Source organism: Schistocerca gregaria, chromosome 1 (assembly GCF_023897955.1).
Source record: "Schistocerca gregaria isolate iqSchGreg1 chromosome 1, iqSchGreg1.2, whole genome shotgun sequence".
NCBI classification, from domain to species: Eukaryota; Metazoa; Arthropoda; class Insecta; order Orthoptera; family Acrididae; genus Schistocerca; species Schistocerca gregaria.
The window spans coordinates 895,256,875-895,274,381 of record NC_064920.1 but is presented as its reverse complement, the minus strand read 5'-3'; the positions used below and the strand labels follow the sequence as shown (position 1 = coordinate 895,274,381).

The following is a 17,507-nucleotide window of genomic DNA, read 5'->3' as shown; positions in this document are numbered from 1 at the left end:
TCCGGATGGTGCTTGTCTCCAACCAATAGTGTTGGTTGATACACAATGTTGCAGGGAGTCCATTACTTGTTATCAGAAGGCAGGCACATATGTGAAGGGTTTATGATGTGCTTGGTGCACAATACAGCGATCCTTTCTTGTGGTGGTCAGATATGGTAGAGATAGATGTAGATGTAGAAACTTGACAATGATTATGTCTTCCCTAATGTTCCCATACAAATCACCATCTGACCACTGTCACATCCTAATGCTCCACAAATCTGGATATTACAAGATTTGACCACCTGGCTAAATGGAGACTCAGAATGAGGCCCCTTACAGTCTCTGTTAAGTGCTGATAAGGCTCTTCCACATGAGTATGTGCCATCTCTTGTGTCCTTCACAGTGATCACTGAGCTCCTGAAACTGTTCATTGCACTTCTATACCCTACCAGTCCTGGTAACAGTACTGAACAAGAACAAGATTAATGCATGCTGGTGCTATTCTTTGTATCAGAGAACATTATATCTCCAATCGCTTACATACCTGCTAATGGTGTGTACATGTTGACATCTAACAGTGTCTTCTGAGTGCTCCACATTTTTTTCAGACACTGTAATGTGAAAGAAAATGAATGACATGGTGCAAATACAGAAAAAACAAGACAATACAAGAAAATTGTGAATTAATTTGGATGGGTGTTGTGACAGATGTGAGTAAAAAAAGAAAAGTTGGGAAGAAAGGAGGATTGAGACATTAAATAAAGGAGGAGGAAGAAGAAAAAGGCGTAAAGTGAGAGATGTGTAGTTTAAATTTACTGTAGATACAGAGCTACATAGTACAGTGTGAAAACCAATACACACAGATATGTATTTAAATGGACATTGCTGTAATTTTTTGTCCAATAAGAAATCTTTTCTGCAAACATTAAAAATAATCACCAGAAGCACAACAAATGAATTCACAATTACAAATAAGAACTACAATCAGCTGTAAAATGGAATGACAACAATGAAAATTTGTACTGAAGCGGGACTCGAACCCGCATATTGCTAGCAGTCACCTTACCATTTAGCTACTCATGCATGACCCACGGCCAGACCCAAACTTCCATATGTCATCAACAATGTGTCTACAACCTGTACTCATAAATCCGTTGTGTATATTCCCGTATAGGTCAGATGTTGTACTTCAAAGTTGCTTGCCCAGTATCGGCAGATAAATACAATATTGCAATGCTTGTGTTATTCTGATTGCGATGCAGAGTTCCTTTGGAAACGCATATATGTCACCAACCCTGTTTTTATTAACTATAATCATACCTGCAATATGTATATTCCTGTACAGGTCAGACATTGTACCTGAAATTCTCTTGCCTAGTATGGGCAGATAAATACGATATTACAGTGCCTGTGTTATTCTGATTATGATACAAACTTCTTTTGTACATGCATGCATGCAAGTGACTTTCAATTACAATGTCTGACCTGTACAGGAATATACATATTGGATACACGAGTACAGGTCGTAAACGCATGGTTGAGACATATGGAAGTTTAGGTCTGGCCATGAGGCATGCACGGATAGCCAAATGGTAAGGAGACTGCTCACGATTCCCAGGAAATTTGGCTTTGAGATCTGGTTCGGCAGAAATTTTCATCGTTGTCATTCCATTCTACAGCTGATTGTAGTCCTTATTTGTAACTGCGAATTCATTTGAATTGTTTCGTAATGGCTGTGGTGTGCCTGTTCCGTTGGACATGCATGCATGTCCAAAGGAACTTTGCATCATAGTCAGAATAGCACAGGCACTGCAATATTGTATATATTGTGTAATGACCAGAAGTGTTTTTCATAAGAAACTCCCACAAGCTGAACTAAAATATGAGGAGCATGTTTTTGGAATATCAGTTGCATAGTATGTGAATGTAAATTTTCGATGGACAGTGGCCAGTACATGTAATTGCAGTACTGTGTACAAGTACGAATGATCTGCTGTCCTTTCTTTGACTAAACAGCAGCCAAGATGAGACTGCTTCAAGAAAAAGACATTCATTTCACTCTCCAATAACTGTATTACTGCGATGCATCCTACAAAAACAAGATCTATAGTAATACATGATATTCAAAAGAAAGCTGTGCACTCTTTGCACATTTGCTACATACTACTTAGATCAACCAGTTGAGACTGTAACTGTCTATTCTACTGAATATTCCTAGTTTATTAAATATAAAAAATGATTGGGATTTATTTTTCAATATTTAAACTTACTGACAGACATAACACTAAGCAGAAAGTAGAGAGATTTTGTACAGACATTGAAGTTTAGGACTCCATTATCAGGTATGCTGTTGAAATATGAAAATGTCCTATAAACTTTAACAGAAATGTTGGCCTCACATTAACATTGTGTGATGGCATCAGGAGTGGAATGACACTGGTGAAAATAGTCACTCTTCAACAAATGAGATAAATTTCCTGTTGGAGGTGGTCTTGCTTCAATTTTTGCTCCATTTATGTTATTATTGATGGGGTGTATTCTGAAATTAAAGTTGGATCAGTAGAACAGTTTGTGGCACTGATGTTTTATGCGTAAGGAGGCTCCTCATATGTACAAGGATGGTTCCATAAGTACCCGACCCAACAAAGAAAACACAAAAATTTTGGAAAAAATGTATTTATTTTTCAGTATAATCTCCTTTCAGCTCTGTACACTTTTCCCAGCGATGTTCATTAAGTTTAATACCATATTTATAATGAGAACTGTCTAACTCCTCGAAATAGCCACTAACTGCCGACATCACATCTTCATTTGTTGAAAATCTTCGACCACCGAGCCATTTTTTGAAGTTTGGGAACAGAAAATAATCCAAGGGAGCAAAGTCTGGTGAACAGAGTGTTTAGGGTAGCAATTAAAACATTAATTCATTAATTTTGGCCATTGCAATAACGGACTTGCGAGCCGGTGCATTGTCCTGAAGAAACAACACTTTCTTCTTGGACAAATGCGGCCATTTTTTGGTTGATATCTTTGCCCAAATGTTGCAGTAAGATTACATAATACTTGCCATTGATATTTTTTCCTTTTTAAAGCTACAAAATGAAAATTATCCCACGAACATCCAAAAAAACTGACGCCATGACCTTGCCTGCAGATGAAACTGTCCTCGCCTTATTTGGAGTTGGTTCTCCAATTTGGGTCCATTGTTTTGATTGTTCTGTTGTCTCAGGAGTGAAGTGGTGGACCCATGTTTCACCCTTGGTTATGAAACGGCACAAAAAATCAGCTTTGTTGCTGCGAAACTTCGCTAAACACTTAATTGGAACATCTTCACAAACCTTACACACCGTTTTCTCATTCCAAATTTTCAGATAATATGCAGTGTATCATGCTTTTGGAAATTACTACTATGTGTGATACCTCGCGCACTGTCAGTCGACAATCATCCTGTGCCGCTTTGTGGATTTTTTTCACAATTTCTGGAGTCGTTACCTCATTTGGTTGACCACTGCGAAGCTCATCATGGCAGCTCGAACAGCCTCGTTTAAACTGAGCTACCCAATATTTTACTGTAGTCAATGAAGGAGCAGACTCTCCCAAAGTAGAATTCAGATCTGCTTTAATATTGGTTGCGCTGAGGCCTTTTGAAAAAGAATATTGTATCACATAACGATGACCAATTTTTTCTATTTTCACAAGTTCACTCAAAACGTTCGCTATTGATGGCTGCCAAACAAATACTGAACAGTGTGGTGTTTTCAGACTTGAAACATATGCTTCGTAGATTGTGTACTTTCTAATCCAGAGATATTTTTCAACAACTACTGCCATCTCCTGGTCAGGCCAGGTACATATGGGACCACCCTTGTAATATATCATTTTAAAGCTGTACCTCTGACGATGGGCATAACAAAAGTTCCAGAAAGTGAAAGATTGTGTAATGGAGAGATTTGTTTGTAAAGTAAGAAATATTTATGAATGAACGCAACTTCCATGATTGTAATTCTGTCACTTAGTGATGTAGATATGCAGACTGTATACTGTTCGGAGCTTTTCAATTAGCTTGAGAAACAGAGTGAAAGGAGCTTGATTTGGAAAGATCCAATCTGAAGAGAGTACATGGTAAAACATCGTGACAGTGTACACCACTTAACTTGAGAATGTTCTAAAACAGTTAGTTTCAGATTTTGTATCAAGCCAAGTAAAGCTGACTCATGGTGATAACTTATAGTGTGATTAATTCCATTTCGTAACTAAAAGATTATCTAAAAGATTAAGGCAACACTTTCTTTTTATACTTATTTATGTTGTTGTTGTTGTTGTTGTTGTTGTTGTTGTGGTCCTCAGTCCTGAGACTGGTTTGATGCAGCTCTCCATGCCACTCTATCCTGTGCAAGCTTCTTCATCTCCCAGTACCTACTGCAACCTACATCCTTCTGAATCTGCTTAGTGTATTCATCTCTTGGTCTCCCTCTACGATTTTTACCCTCCACACTGCCATCCAATACTAAATTGGTGATCCCTTGATGCCTCAGAACATGTCCTACCAACCGATCCCTTCTTCTCGTCAAGTTGTGCCACAAACTTCTCTTCTCCCCAATCCTATTCAATACCTCCTCATTAGTTATGTGATCTACCCATCTAATCTTCAGCATTCTTCTGTAGCACCACATTTCAAAAGCTTCTATTCTCTTCTTGTCTAAACTATTTATTGTCCATGTTTCACTTCCATACATGGCTACATTCCATACAAATACTTTCGGAAATGGCTTCCTGACACTTAAATCTATACTCGATGTTAACTTATTTATATGCGGGTAGAAACACCTTCCGCAGTGCTTAATTGTTGATACTGAATCTTAAGGTTCTACCCAACATACAGGTATAGACTTCTCACTGAAAAATTATTTGAAGCCACTTTGTTCGGTAGGCTGAAACTAAATATCAATTCTTGAAATCTTATCCACTGCAGTCCCCATCAATCAGACTTTACTTCTCATGCCATCCATTAAGTCTTCCCTGACCTGGCGTTTTGGGCAACATTTCCGAACTCTACTCCTTTTTTCAAACCTCACCAGTCCTTTTCCTTCACCCCTCTTCCATCCCCTTCAACATTCCTGCCAGAAAAAGGAGCCACTGGCTCCAAAAGCTTAATACCTTTATATATATATATATATATATATATATATATATATATATATATATATATATATATATATATATATATATATATATATGTTCTCCTGCCACTGCTTGGTGAATAAATTTTTTGTCTGTCCATTTACATTATATTTTCAAATATCAATTCTGTTAGAATTTTTCTGAATTGATACAAGGTCTGAATGCTAGCAAATGAATATTTAAATCATGTTTCTGTGATTCTTACTGCTGTGAAAAAAAATTGTTCACAGGGGAACTGACTACACACACAAGCTTTCTTGGTAGCAGACAGGCAGTACTGAGTTATGCAGAGTATCGCAGTGTAGGTACATTGCTGCCTGAAAGATATGATGAGACTGTTGTTCGAAGATGGGGTGTTGAACTACGTGTTGGATCACCTATAATATCTCTTGCAATATTGGTACCAGTTAATGACCAAGGTATGCTTCAAACTTTATGTTTAACTGACAGTGAAATGCTAGAAGAGCTCAAATTTCAGTATTGATTTGTATCAGTCGCTTGAATAGTGTAGCTTTTGTTTGCAGTTTAATGTATTTTTTTATAAAATTGTGTACTAAAGTAGTAGTTTATTTTACTATTTCTTATGAGGATCCATTGTACAATTACAGCACTGCTTGAAAAGCCATATTTCTTCACAGGTTCTGATAAAAAGTACAAATCATTGACAGACAGTGGTCCTCTGCCTTCTCCTATACTGCTAAGAATGTGGCTGGATACAGATATTCAACCAATCTCTCCTCGTATAAATCCACAGTGTGTCCATTGGAGTACTGTGAAAGGGTATGTGTGTGTTTTATTTCTTATTTTGTTTCTTGTTTGTTCTTTATACGTAGTGACTTAAATGCAGTAATGTGCTGACTTGATTAATCACTGATTCTTCATTTTTCATTTATTTCATTATATTGTGTTGTTTTGTGTCCCTCCTATGAAGGGTATGAAGGGATTAGAATAATTCTTCAACTGAGAAAACTTGTAGACCCAGAAGAACACACACAATTGTTTTGATTTGTGCATGTTTTTTTGTTTGTGTAGGTATTTGTTTTCACATTTATTGTCATATACCATTTGTTTATTCTCTCCATGTACTTTTAACATTTATCATATTTGTAACACAACAGCAATAAAAAAAGCGGTTAGTGTGTTAATCAGAGGATAGTATATTACAGTTACAGTAAATAAAATAGTAAAGAAATCTGCAAGTATTGTCTTCTCAAATATCCAAAATTTTCTCAGTCAGTCATATATTTCAATGAAGGCTTCACTGTGTATGTAGTCATAAAAGCAATTGCATTAGATTAGATCCATGTGTTCTTTCTTTGCCAGACTCGCTCTCAATGATATCCAGTATTTACCAGAAAGCTATAATCTGCAGTGATAGTTCATGTTCACCTGGCAATTGCATTGAAATGATGTGCTTATAGTTAACCAGTTGATCCCCATATATCTAAAACATGAATTTATATCTAAAATATAAATTTAGTCTTTACTTACATTACGCTCGTGCATTATGTATACATAAAAAATAACATGCTGACTCAACACTTCGACCAGCTAACCACATCCTCCAACACATAAATTGTACTGTTTGCTTACTACCTCATATCATGTTGGTTTAAGTGGCACATGACATAGAACTTGTATTCAGGAGATCTGTGAATCGAAACTTTGTCTAGGCCATACCATTTTAGATTTTTTCTCAACATCACAAAAAAAAAATTGGTTTGGTGGTGAAAGACTTTTTTTTTTTTTTTTTTTTAGAAAACTTCAAAAGTGACTTATTTTTCTACATAGTTCCATTTTAGGTCAGTACATTGAGTGCAACAGTATTTCTGTAAGGCGACCCAAATTTTTGCAATATATCCATTTACAGCTGCTTCTTTTTTTCATTTCTGACATGCTTTAGTTGATCTTCATATAACCTACAATAATAGGCTACTGCACAGTATATTTAATATTTTTCAAAATTAATTTCAATATTTGCTTTTCGTTGGCGTTCATCAGTTGTGGAAAACCTACCAAGCACTAAACTTTCTCACAGTTAATACTTCTTGTGAAGTATAATTTAGTCACCTGTTATCGACTACCAAATTATGTGCTTTCTTGACTTTTTCGTTTGCCAGTGATCATGTTTTCACGTGCTTGTCATATGATTATTCTTCTAGAAAATTATGGACTTTTTGAATTAATAACTGTTGAAAATAAACATGCAGATTCCTTGTGAACCTTTTTCCAGTTTAGTTGAGTGTTCCATAATGCTGTGCGTTCCAGAACAAATATTTTTCTAATGGCTTGGTGTTCAAAGTTATTAATTTGAAGGAGGCGCATGTGACACAACTTCATTAAAAGCCAAATAAATAAAATTTTTCTTCAGGTTGATGTCAGTTTCGAGTAGTGTTGTTATTCTACTTGTACCAACATAGCAAAAACAACAATATCCTTTCTTGGCTACTGCTGTTGAGAAATGCGTGTTCATTTTTTGTCATATCCTTTGTGCAAGTATAGACCATTCCAGCGGTACTGTCATGATCTCTGATTTCTTGCCAGAAACATCATGAATTACATCATAATACTTCCAGTAAGGTATTTTGCATAGTGAACACAATTTTAGATAGTGAATACAGACTGCTGTATTCTCACTGCACTGTCAAATGATCTTGTTGTACCTAACATCAAATTCCAGATGAAAATCTTTATGCAAACCTGATTCAGCCAACTACCATACTTCTGCAGCTACATCCTTGTATTGATTTCATTTGCAAATTTAAACTGTGAAACTGAAACTTACATTAATTCAGTTTATATATAACCTGTGTGACAGAGAAAGCCATGATTCCCCATCATATCTGCTTCTCTAATCTGGAATCAAGAACAGTCAATGTTTGTTTTGAACTAATAGGAAGGACAGTTTAAGTAAAGCAGGAATGAGTGCTCAGGCTGCCTAATGAAATACAGGAAACCAGAGTTTGAGACTGTGTCTGGCAAAGTCACAGTATTTCTAAGTTTATGTAATTGATATCATTTCATGTCATTGCATTGTTTTTGTGTTCACTGATTCATCCTCATTACCTCCATTTATTTCATATCAGTGAATTTAATTGAGTTGAAAATGTTGTTTAAAAGTTCACTATTGTGTATGTTTTTTCTGTTTTTTCCCCACTATCCCACAGTTTCCACACTATTCAACAATTTCAGTTGTTCTTTTTGCATATATTGATATCTGATTTTCCTGTTATTATTGCATTAATATTATTCATCCTATTCTTTTTATATGGTAATTGGAATATTATGTTACTTTCACAAATGCTGTCCAAAATTTTAATTTAGTCCTGTCTTATGTTTTCCATTTAGGATTGGTGAATGGTCACGATCTGGCTGTTTGACAGACATACCTACTGACTGGACAATTTCTATAACCAGGCCATTTCTTATTAATTGTACCTGCAATCACCTATCAATATTTGCTGTTCTTGTAGATATTGTTGATCAACAGGTAAATTTGGAAAATTAAAGTAGACCCTAGTTTCTATAAGCCCTTAACTAACATACTTAAATGCTACGACTTGTTTCTTTATGTTGTTGTTGTTGTTAGGAATAGTAATAGTAATAATATTTGAACATCTTTTTCTTTTCGTAAATGGGTTGTGCAGTGAACAAAAATCATTTTGCTAAGCACTTTCCATGGTTTATATTCCAATTTAAGAAAATGTTTTACAATCTGATATGCATATAACATACATGTAAGCAAATGAATGGTGCATCATGTGAGGCAATTACGGCTTTGCAGTAGTCTTCCACATCCATGATATTACACCACTTTTCCAACAGAAAGGGAAAGATTGCAAACATGTATTGAAATGGCAAAGTGGAACACAGATCAGATCGTGGTAAGAGATGTGTCAGATATAATCAAAACTAAAACATTTCTCACCAAAAACTGTAATATAAAATGAAATGGAGCAAGGAAAGCTTGAGTCAATGAAGCGAAGGAAAATTGTAATTATCAGTTGTAATATTGACAACTGGAAACCTAAATCATAAACATGATAGCAACAATAATAATACTGGATTATATAGTTCATATTTATAAGGTAGATATGTATGAATATTATGGATGAATATGGGATGTATGAATATGATGGGTGAATATGGGCCGTGCCTCAGTGATTGAAAAGTATAAGAAGATGTAAAAAAAGTAAGTTAGAGAGAGGAGAGTGCATGACTATCCAAATACGAGTAGTAACACTTCTAAGTAGAGTTGGAGACAGATGGAATGGTAAAGACAGTTGTATACTTGCCGACAACATGTTCAGAATGCAGGGGTCCTACACAAATTTGTGTTAGTGCTACTGTATAGTACTGTCACATACCGATCATGGAGTACTCCCACACAGTTCTCAAACTGTAGTACACCAAACAAAACAGCTGCTTACCCAGTTTGCTTAAATTAGTAGACTGGAGTTCTTGCTGACAAATCACTTTATTCTCATATTCTATTACACGCAGTATGTCTCATGACGTGTTATCATAAGATGTCTCTCAGTGACTTCAAGCAGGAGACCGCCTAAAAATATACGTCCAGGATTGACATTCTCTTCTTTGGCACTGTTTGTTTTGAGTTCACAGATACTTCCATCTAACATATTCCTTTGAGCTACAGTTGGCGATGAAGTCTCTCTCACGTACTCTGACATCGAAACATCAGCTACTGTGTCTCAACACTATTTGTTGGTAGTGGCAAAACACAATCAGTGCCTTGTCTTTGCAATAGCAGTGTACAAACCTCCCACTATAACAGTAGCATGACCAATAGAATTATCCACAGTCTTACTCAAATTTTCTTTGAACTTGTCTGTCACAGTAGGTTATATCATCTGCTTAGAAAGCTTGCAGAACAAAATTACGTCATTCCATCGAGTGAATTTAATTTCTCTTGATTTTTTTTCCATTTTTCTCTACAGTTTTTTATCTTTTATTTTTTTATTCAATTTTTTCCTGCTTTAAAGTGGCCCTCTTGTCTTCAAGTTTCTCAGTCTTCTTTGCTTGCTGTGTTGGTATATTATTGCTAGGGCCTGGATTTTTAGGATTTTAAAAGATAGATTTTAGCCCTTTAATTTCTTGCACTAGCATTTTTTTAGATTCAAACAAAGAGTTTTAGTCCTTTTGGTGTCTTTTTAATGAAAAACAAACACTAATATTAACATGGAAAGTTTTGTTATAATTTTGACACTGTTATTCTAGATCCTTATGGAATATAATATTTCTTATTCTGACCCTCGAAAAAGAGTATAAACAGTTGAGATACTTAACTGTGTTGCAATCTTTTCTCTTTTCATAATATTTTAACAAAAAGTTTTTTACTGAAAAATTCTTTTCATATGTTACTTGCATAAGACAAACACACTTGAAATGTGTCTGTTTGACCACAATCCCTGTCCTAACACTACAGATAACAAGAAATTTTCTGTTACATTTGGTATAGCAGTACACAATTAACAACATTTCTAAGTTTTGTAAAGTGTAACTTTTTTTCTGTAATCTCTCAGTACATTTTCGTAGGCAGAGAAAGATCTCTCTGCAACACAAGAGATCAGTGCTACACATTTCATCGATGGAATTGCACATATTGTAGTGATTTGAGAATTTCCACGTAAATTCTACAACCCCCCCGTCCTTCTACTGTCTCAAATATATGATATTTTAAAACTAAGTGTGAGAGAACATACATACTGTGCAACACGTTTGTGTGTGCAGGCTGGAAAGGAGTCAAGAGCACAAGGTAGACACGGCAGTACAAGTGTTTGCCGCTAGCGCCACTGAAGTTGAATTGGAAGAACAAGGAGTGTTTATGTATCCTATTAATTTTTTTATATCGTTGATTATTGTAATGAGAAAAAAGAAGAACTGTTGAAAAATTGTTAATTGTGCTTCATGTGTTGGACTTGCTAGAAGCAAGACGTATTAATAAATTATGAGTGGTTGTTAAACCAACTCATTTATAGATGTTAATTAAACATGTTTCTAAAGCTCGAAGTGCGAATGAAATATGAGACGATGAAGATATTTATATGTGGAATGTGAGAATGTTATTCTGCATAGTCCAAAAATCAGTCATTGGCGAAAACATAAAGTCTGTATATGTACCGCACACATTCTATCATCTAAAGCGTTAGAACATGGCGACCAGTGAAAAGGACTTAAAAAAATGGGTATTTTGAGAGGAAATCGAAGCAGAAGATATGATGTGTTGCCATATCAACCAGGTATAATAAGACAAAAACTGTTTCATGGAATTGGATTCGGCCTAAAAGTCCAAATGGTGAGAATCAATAAATGCAATAAAAGAGAAGACATAAGAAAGATATTATGGTAAAAGAAAAGTGAGAAGATTTCAACATATCAGACTTAGAAGAAATATGACGATAATAATTCATCAAAGAAGATCCGGTGTTGGGAGTAAGTGGCTCTCGCCCACATCGTGGGGACGCAGATGTGGAAACCAGCCGAAGTCTGATGATACCGGCACCAGTTGCTGATCACTGGTGCTGATTCCACATACGCTCGCCAATGCTGAAACCAACATTCGACACCGCTGGCAGCAGTGGGGTTCACTGGTGTTGATTACGCATCCACTCACCAACACAGCTAGAACTCTATACTGGGTGAGCGCAAAACAATGATTGTTTGAGTGTAAAGTTAAAAAGAAACTGTTTAATAATAGACCGTTAGTATAGTTATTATACTCAGTGTACAATTTTTTTGATGATTGCTAGATCAAAAACTAAGAGAACTATGGATAATACACAGAGAGTTAGGGAAAAACTCAGAACCAGTCATTAAAATGAAAGTGAATAAGGAGGTGCCTGACTGGTCTGAAGGAGTATATGTAATCAAAGCCCAAAGAGCAGATTCAGAGGCTTTAAGAACTAAGTCTTTAATTAGACTCAGTAAATATTCAATTAAATAATAAATTGGATGTTCGGAATGAAACTTTAGGATTGTTAAGTGCTAAGGTAGATTCTCAAAGTAAAGACTTTAGTAATTTATGAGAAGGTATGGGAAATTTGAAGACTGAATTTGACGCTTTAACTACTAAAGTAGAAAACTTTAAAATGATTTGAATGAGGAATTAACTAGTTGATTAAGCAGTCATGTAAATCAACTGTTCACTGGCTTTAGTCAGACATAGAGTAACCAATTTCAAGACTTAGCTAAAAAGTTAGAATTCAATATTGAAGATAAACTTGATGAAAAATTAGTATCATTTCAAAGTGTATGTAATGTTAAGTTTGATGTTGTAAAACATAGATTACACACTTTAAAAGAGAGTGTTGAGAAACAGGACAAGTTATAACAACTGGCCCAATCGCAAATTGCAGGCATCAATACTTGAGTAGATAACGTGGAATGAAACTTTAAAGAGAAACTAGCAACTTCAGATATGATAAATGTAAGTAGCCTGGAGGAACAGGCAGAGGAAATGATAAACCGAAAAGTTGCTGCAGTAGTAATCTCCATGAGTGTATCTCTTGTTTTATCTTCTGAGTTTAGTAATACGAAGAGAGGTATGGATGAACTATGGAAAGGATTCAAATTTATCCAAGATAGAGTAGAAAATAGAATAACTTTACCTGATGTTATGTTACCTAGTAAAGTGGTGATTGTTTTGCCATGGGAAGACTGCCACACAAAATTTAATGAGAAGTACTTTATTGCACTTGCTCAAGTACAGTTAATACCAGGGATCCAGGCAGAGTCACATTTATCCTCAGGGACGTTAACATTCTGTGTTAACTGGCGGAGTGACGACCTTCAATCCAGAGTTGTTTTTGGTGTTTCTTCCAAAATAGTTTTTGTGCAGTGAATTCCCTTCAAATCTTATTTTTAAACTATTCACTAGTCTATTACTGAAATCTTAAACTATACTATAATTTTAGTTTGTAGGAAACCAGATATGACACTCAAGTAGAAAACTTAAGAGGATCACAAATGAACAGTGATCTCTAGACACGAAATGAAATGAATATTGGTGAAAAGTATAACATGATGGTACTATTTAAACAGAGTGATGTTGAGATGACAAAATGAATACAGGATTTTATGTGTGTATGACAGCTATTTTATAGTAGTGTATAATTTTCTATTTGGTACAGAATATTTTATACCTTTTATGAAATGTGATGTAAATGGGAGGATTTGTATAATTTTTGGACTGGGTGGGTATTGTAGATTAAAACATGATCTACACCAACATATAAATCGTGGCTAACACAGAACACACACACCACACCTTTCAAACAACCCTCGCACACAAGTGCGACTGATTCTTCGCCATTTTCCGTTCCATAGGGGTTGCTAAGATTTTCTTTGTGGACCTCAAGGGTGAAGGTGAGAATGGCCGTTCTGTAGGAGACGATTCAACACCATACCTCCTCTGGCTTCTCGCTCGAGTACCAGTGAGGCAGGTTTCCTGGGGAAGGGGGATTGGGGGATGGGAAGGGTTTCCTGTCTTTGGGCCTATCTTCCTTCTCTTCTTCAATCTTAGCAATCATTTCTATTTTTTTCCTTTCTTACTTCTCTTTTGAGTATCTGCCTATTTTTCCCTCTTTCCATATTCATCTACTTCTGTCACAGAAGTCCTTCATATTCTTTGTGGTTTCCAATAACCTACAACTTATCTCCAGATAAGAAGGTCGAAGAATCAGGCTGCACAAACACACATCATCACACACAAAGATATATGAGTACGCAAACAATGAAACTACTAAGTAGAAACCTGTCGAGAGAAATGAACCGTCAATTGTTGTAGGGGGAAGGTATGTGTTCATCAGGAAATATGTACACATTGCTTTTTATTTTAACATTTCTACATCACACGTGTGTGTGTGTGTGTGTGTGTGTGTGTGTGTGTGTGTGTGTGTGTGTGTGTGTGTATATAATGATGTAAATAAAACAGAAAGAAACTTCCACATGGGAAAAATATATTAAAAACAAAGATTCCAAGACTTACCAAGCGGGAAAGCGCCGGCAGACAGGCACATGAACAAAACACACAAACACACACACACAGAATTACGAGCTTTCGCAACTGGCAGTTGCTTCGTCAGGAAAGAGGGAAGGAGAGGGAAAAATGAAAGGATGTGGGTTTTAAGGGAGAGGGTAAGGAGTCATTCCAATCCCGGGAGCGGAAAGACTTCCCTTAGGGGAAAAAAAGGACAGGTGTACACTCACACACACACACACACACACACACACACACACACACACATATCCATCCGCACATACACAGACACAAGCAGCCTTTAAATATGTCAACAACTTCTTTGCCTCTGTACTTCCGCCTCGACTGACATCTCTGCCCTTACTCTTTGCCTTTAAATATGTCTGCTTGTGTCTGTGTATGTGCGGATGGATGTGTGTGTGTGTGTGTGTGTGTGTGTGTGTGTGTGTGCGAGTGTACACCTGTCCTTTTTTCCCCCTAAGGGAAGACTTTCCGCTCCCGGGATTGGAATGACTCCTTACCCTCTCCCTTAAAACCCACATCCTTTCGTCATTCCCTCTCCTTCCTGAAGAAGCAACCATCGGTTGCGAAAGCTAGTAATTGTGTGTGTGTGTGTGTGTGTGTGTGTGTGTGTGTGTGTGTGTGTGTGTGTGTTTTGTTCATGTGCCTGTCTGCCGGCGCTTTCCCGCTTGGTAACTCTTGGAATCTTTGTTTTTAAAACACACAAACACACACACAGAATTACTATCTTTTGCAACCGATGGTTGCTTCTTCAGGAAGGAGAGGGAAAGACGAAAGGATGTGGGTTTTAAGGGAGAGGGTAAGGAGTCATTCCAATCTCGGGAGCGGAAAGACTTCCCTTAGGGGAAAAAAAGGACAGGCGTACACTCGCGCGCACACACACACATATCCATCCGCACATACACAGACATATTTAAAGGCCATGTGGAAGTTTCTTTCTATTTTTTTACATAAGAAGGAGGCATGAACCATGAAGAAGAACACAAGCCACATTGGAGTTAATTAGGGAGCTTAATTAAATAAAGTCAGTGTAGCAAATACTCTACATCTACATCCATACTCCGCAAGCCACCTGACGGTGTGTGGCGGAGGGTACCCTGAGTACCTCTATCGGTTCTCCCTTCTATTCCAGTCTCGTATTGTACGTGGAAAGAAGGATTGTCGGTGGGTCTGTGTGGGCTCTAATCTCTCTGATTTTATCCTCATGGTCTCTTCGCGAGTTATACATAGGAGGGAGCAATATACTGCTTGACTCTTCGGTGAAGGTATGTTGTCGGAGCTTTAACAAAAGCCCGTACCGAGCTACTGAGCGTTTCTCCTGCAGTCTTCCACTGGAGTTTATCTATTATCTCTGTAACGCTTTCGCGATTACTAAATGATCCTGTAATGAAGCGCGCTGCTCTCCGTTGGATCTTCTCTATCTCTTCTATCAACCCCATCTGGTGCGGATGCCACACTGCTGAGCAGTATTCAAGCAGTGGGCGAACAAGCATACTGTAACCTACTTCCTTTGTTGTCGGATTGCATTTCCTTAGGATTGAGTGATGTGTCATAGAATAGTGGGACTTGATCATTAGGTATAGACATAGTATCTACTGTGAGTTGAATAATATGAGTAGACATAGTATCTACTAAAGATTACATAAGTTGAAAAGTAGAGGAGGATTGTAGGGTATTAAATGAAGTATTAAGAAGTTAGTGTGAAGTGTAAAATAGATTTTTATTTTTACCAGAAAGTATTTAATTATAGTATACATGAAGATATATAAAAGGGCAATGAACCATGAGGCCTATTCATAAGGGATAAGGGGGCTGTACCCGACATTGGCTAAGGTTATAGGGCAGGCATACCTACATGGAGATAGGACGACCTGTGGCCTGAAGAATAGGGATTTGTTATAAAGGGGCATACCTACCAGAATGTACGGAGGAAGTGCACTCATACGGTCAACTTACACGTAAGATATAGGTACTGATCGTAGGGGAAAGGAACAGTATTGTGACAGAAGTCACACATTTTTATGGGAATTATTCTGGTAAGTTTGAATTCTTTATTCCGCTAGCATTATTATGATTTATGTGAGTTTACAAGGGTCGAAAAGAACACGTTCATTTGCCCAGAGTTCCTCTAGTCTAGAAACAGTCTATAATTAATGAGACTATTACGTACTAAAGAAGCAGGTCAAAGAATTAGAATAAAAAGTAAAATACTCAAATGTCATGAACACCTGGAGCGTATGGTTGGAAACCCAAATTTTTAGGCCTCACAACTCCTAGATATAAAAGAATTGACTCCAACATTGAGTGAAATACTCCTGTTTTATAATAAAAGTAAAATAAAAAAAGAAAAACTAAATAGCTAATAACAGGGTTATGCATGGTTAATCAACAAAAATGTGGGATGCATACTTTTGAAATGTGAATTATTGTTATATTAAATATTAATGTACATAATGATTATGTATAAAATATTTCATGTTCGAACTGAGAGGAGGGACATGTAATGATTTGAGAAATTCTGTGTAAATTCTAGGACCATTCGTCCTTCTCCCATCTCAAACACATGATATTTTAAAAATAAGTATGAGAGAACGTACATACTGCGCGACACGTGTTTGTGTGCACAGGCTGGAAAGGAGTCACGAGCACAAAGTAGTCGCGACGGTCGAATGGCATCAACAAGTGTTTGCTGCTCGCGCCGTGGAAGTCATATTGGAAGAACAAGGAGTGTTTATGTATTTTATGGTGTCTTATATTGTTGATTATTGTAAACAGAAAAATGAAGAACAGTTGAAAAATTGTTACTTGTACTTCACATGTTGGACTTGCTAGAAGCAAGACATGTTCATAAATTATGTGGTTGTAAAAAAATACACTGCTTGCAAATGTATTTAATCACATCTGATGTGAGATAAGTCCGTTGACCTGCACGAGTTTAAATATTTATATGTGGGAAATATTGAATTTGTTCTCTGTGGAAGTTGAAATATACTATGAGTTAAAATTATTCTTCGACTACTAAATTATTTCAAAAATAGAGAGAGAGTCTTATAAATTCTCATAACCAGCATTATTCTTCGGAGAAGGAGTTTTTTGGAATGAGATTTTCACTCTGCAGCAGTGTGTGTGTGTGCTGATATGAAACTTCCTGGCAGATTAAAACTGTGTGCCGGACAGAGACTCGAACACGGGACCTTTGCCTTTCACAGGCAAGTGGTCTACCATCTGAGCTACACAAGGTTCTGCTTCCATACCGCTGCTTCTGCATACTAACATACTGGAATGTTGACCAGCATCCAGGAAGCTTCTACAGTTTGACACACTG

General features: G+C 36.7%; 1 protein-coding gene across 2 annotated transcripts in view; it reads left to right on the top strand.

Moving 5' to 3' along the window:
• The window catches only part of LOC126274083 (protocadherin-like wing polarity protein stan), a 358,480-nt gene that overhangs the window by 251,284 nt on the left and 89,689 nt on the right, over positions 1-17,507 (top strand). Inside the window, exons 31-34 of one of the 2 annotated variants that reach the window (XM_049977081.1) lie at positions 5,394-5,582; positions 5,802-5,943; positions 8,512-8,653; positions 16,716-16,889. In XM_049977081.1, coding sequence (XP_049833038.1) covers positions 5,394-5,582; positions 5,802-5,943; positions 8,512-8,653; positions 16,716-16,757 — 515 coding nt within the window. In that variant the 3' untranslated portion in view covers positions 16,758-16,889. Of the gene's footprint in view, positions 1-5,393; positions 5,583-5,801; positions 5,944-8,511; positions 8,654-16,715; positions 16,890-17,507 lie in introns of those variants that run through there. The other variant, XM_049977080.1, reaches the window with a different exon arrangement.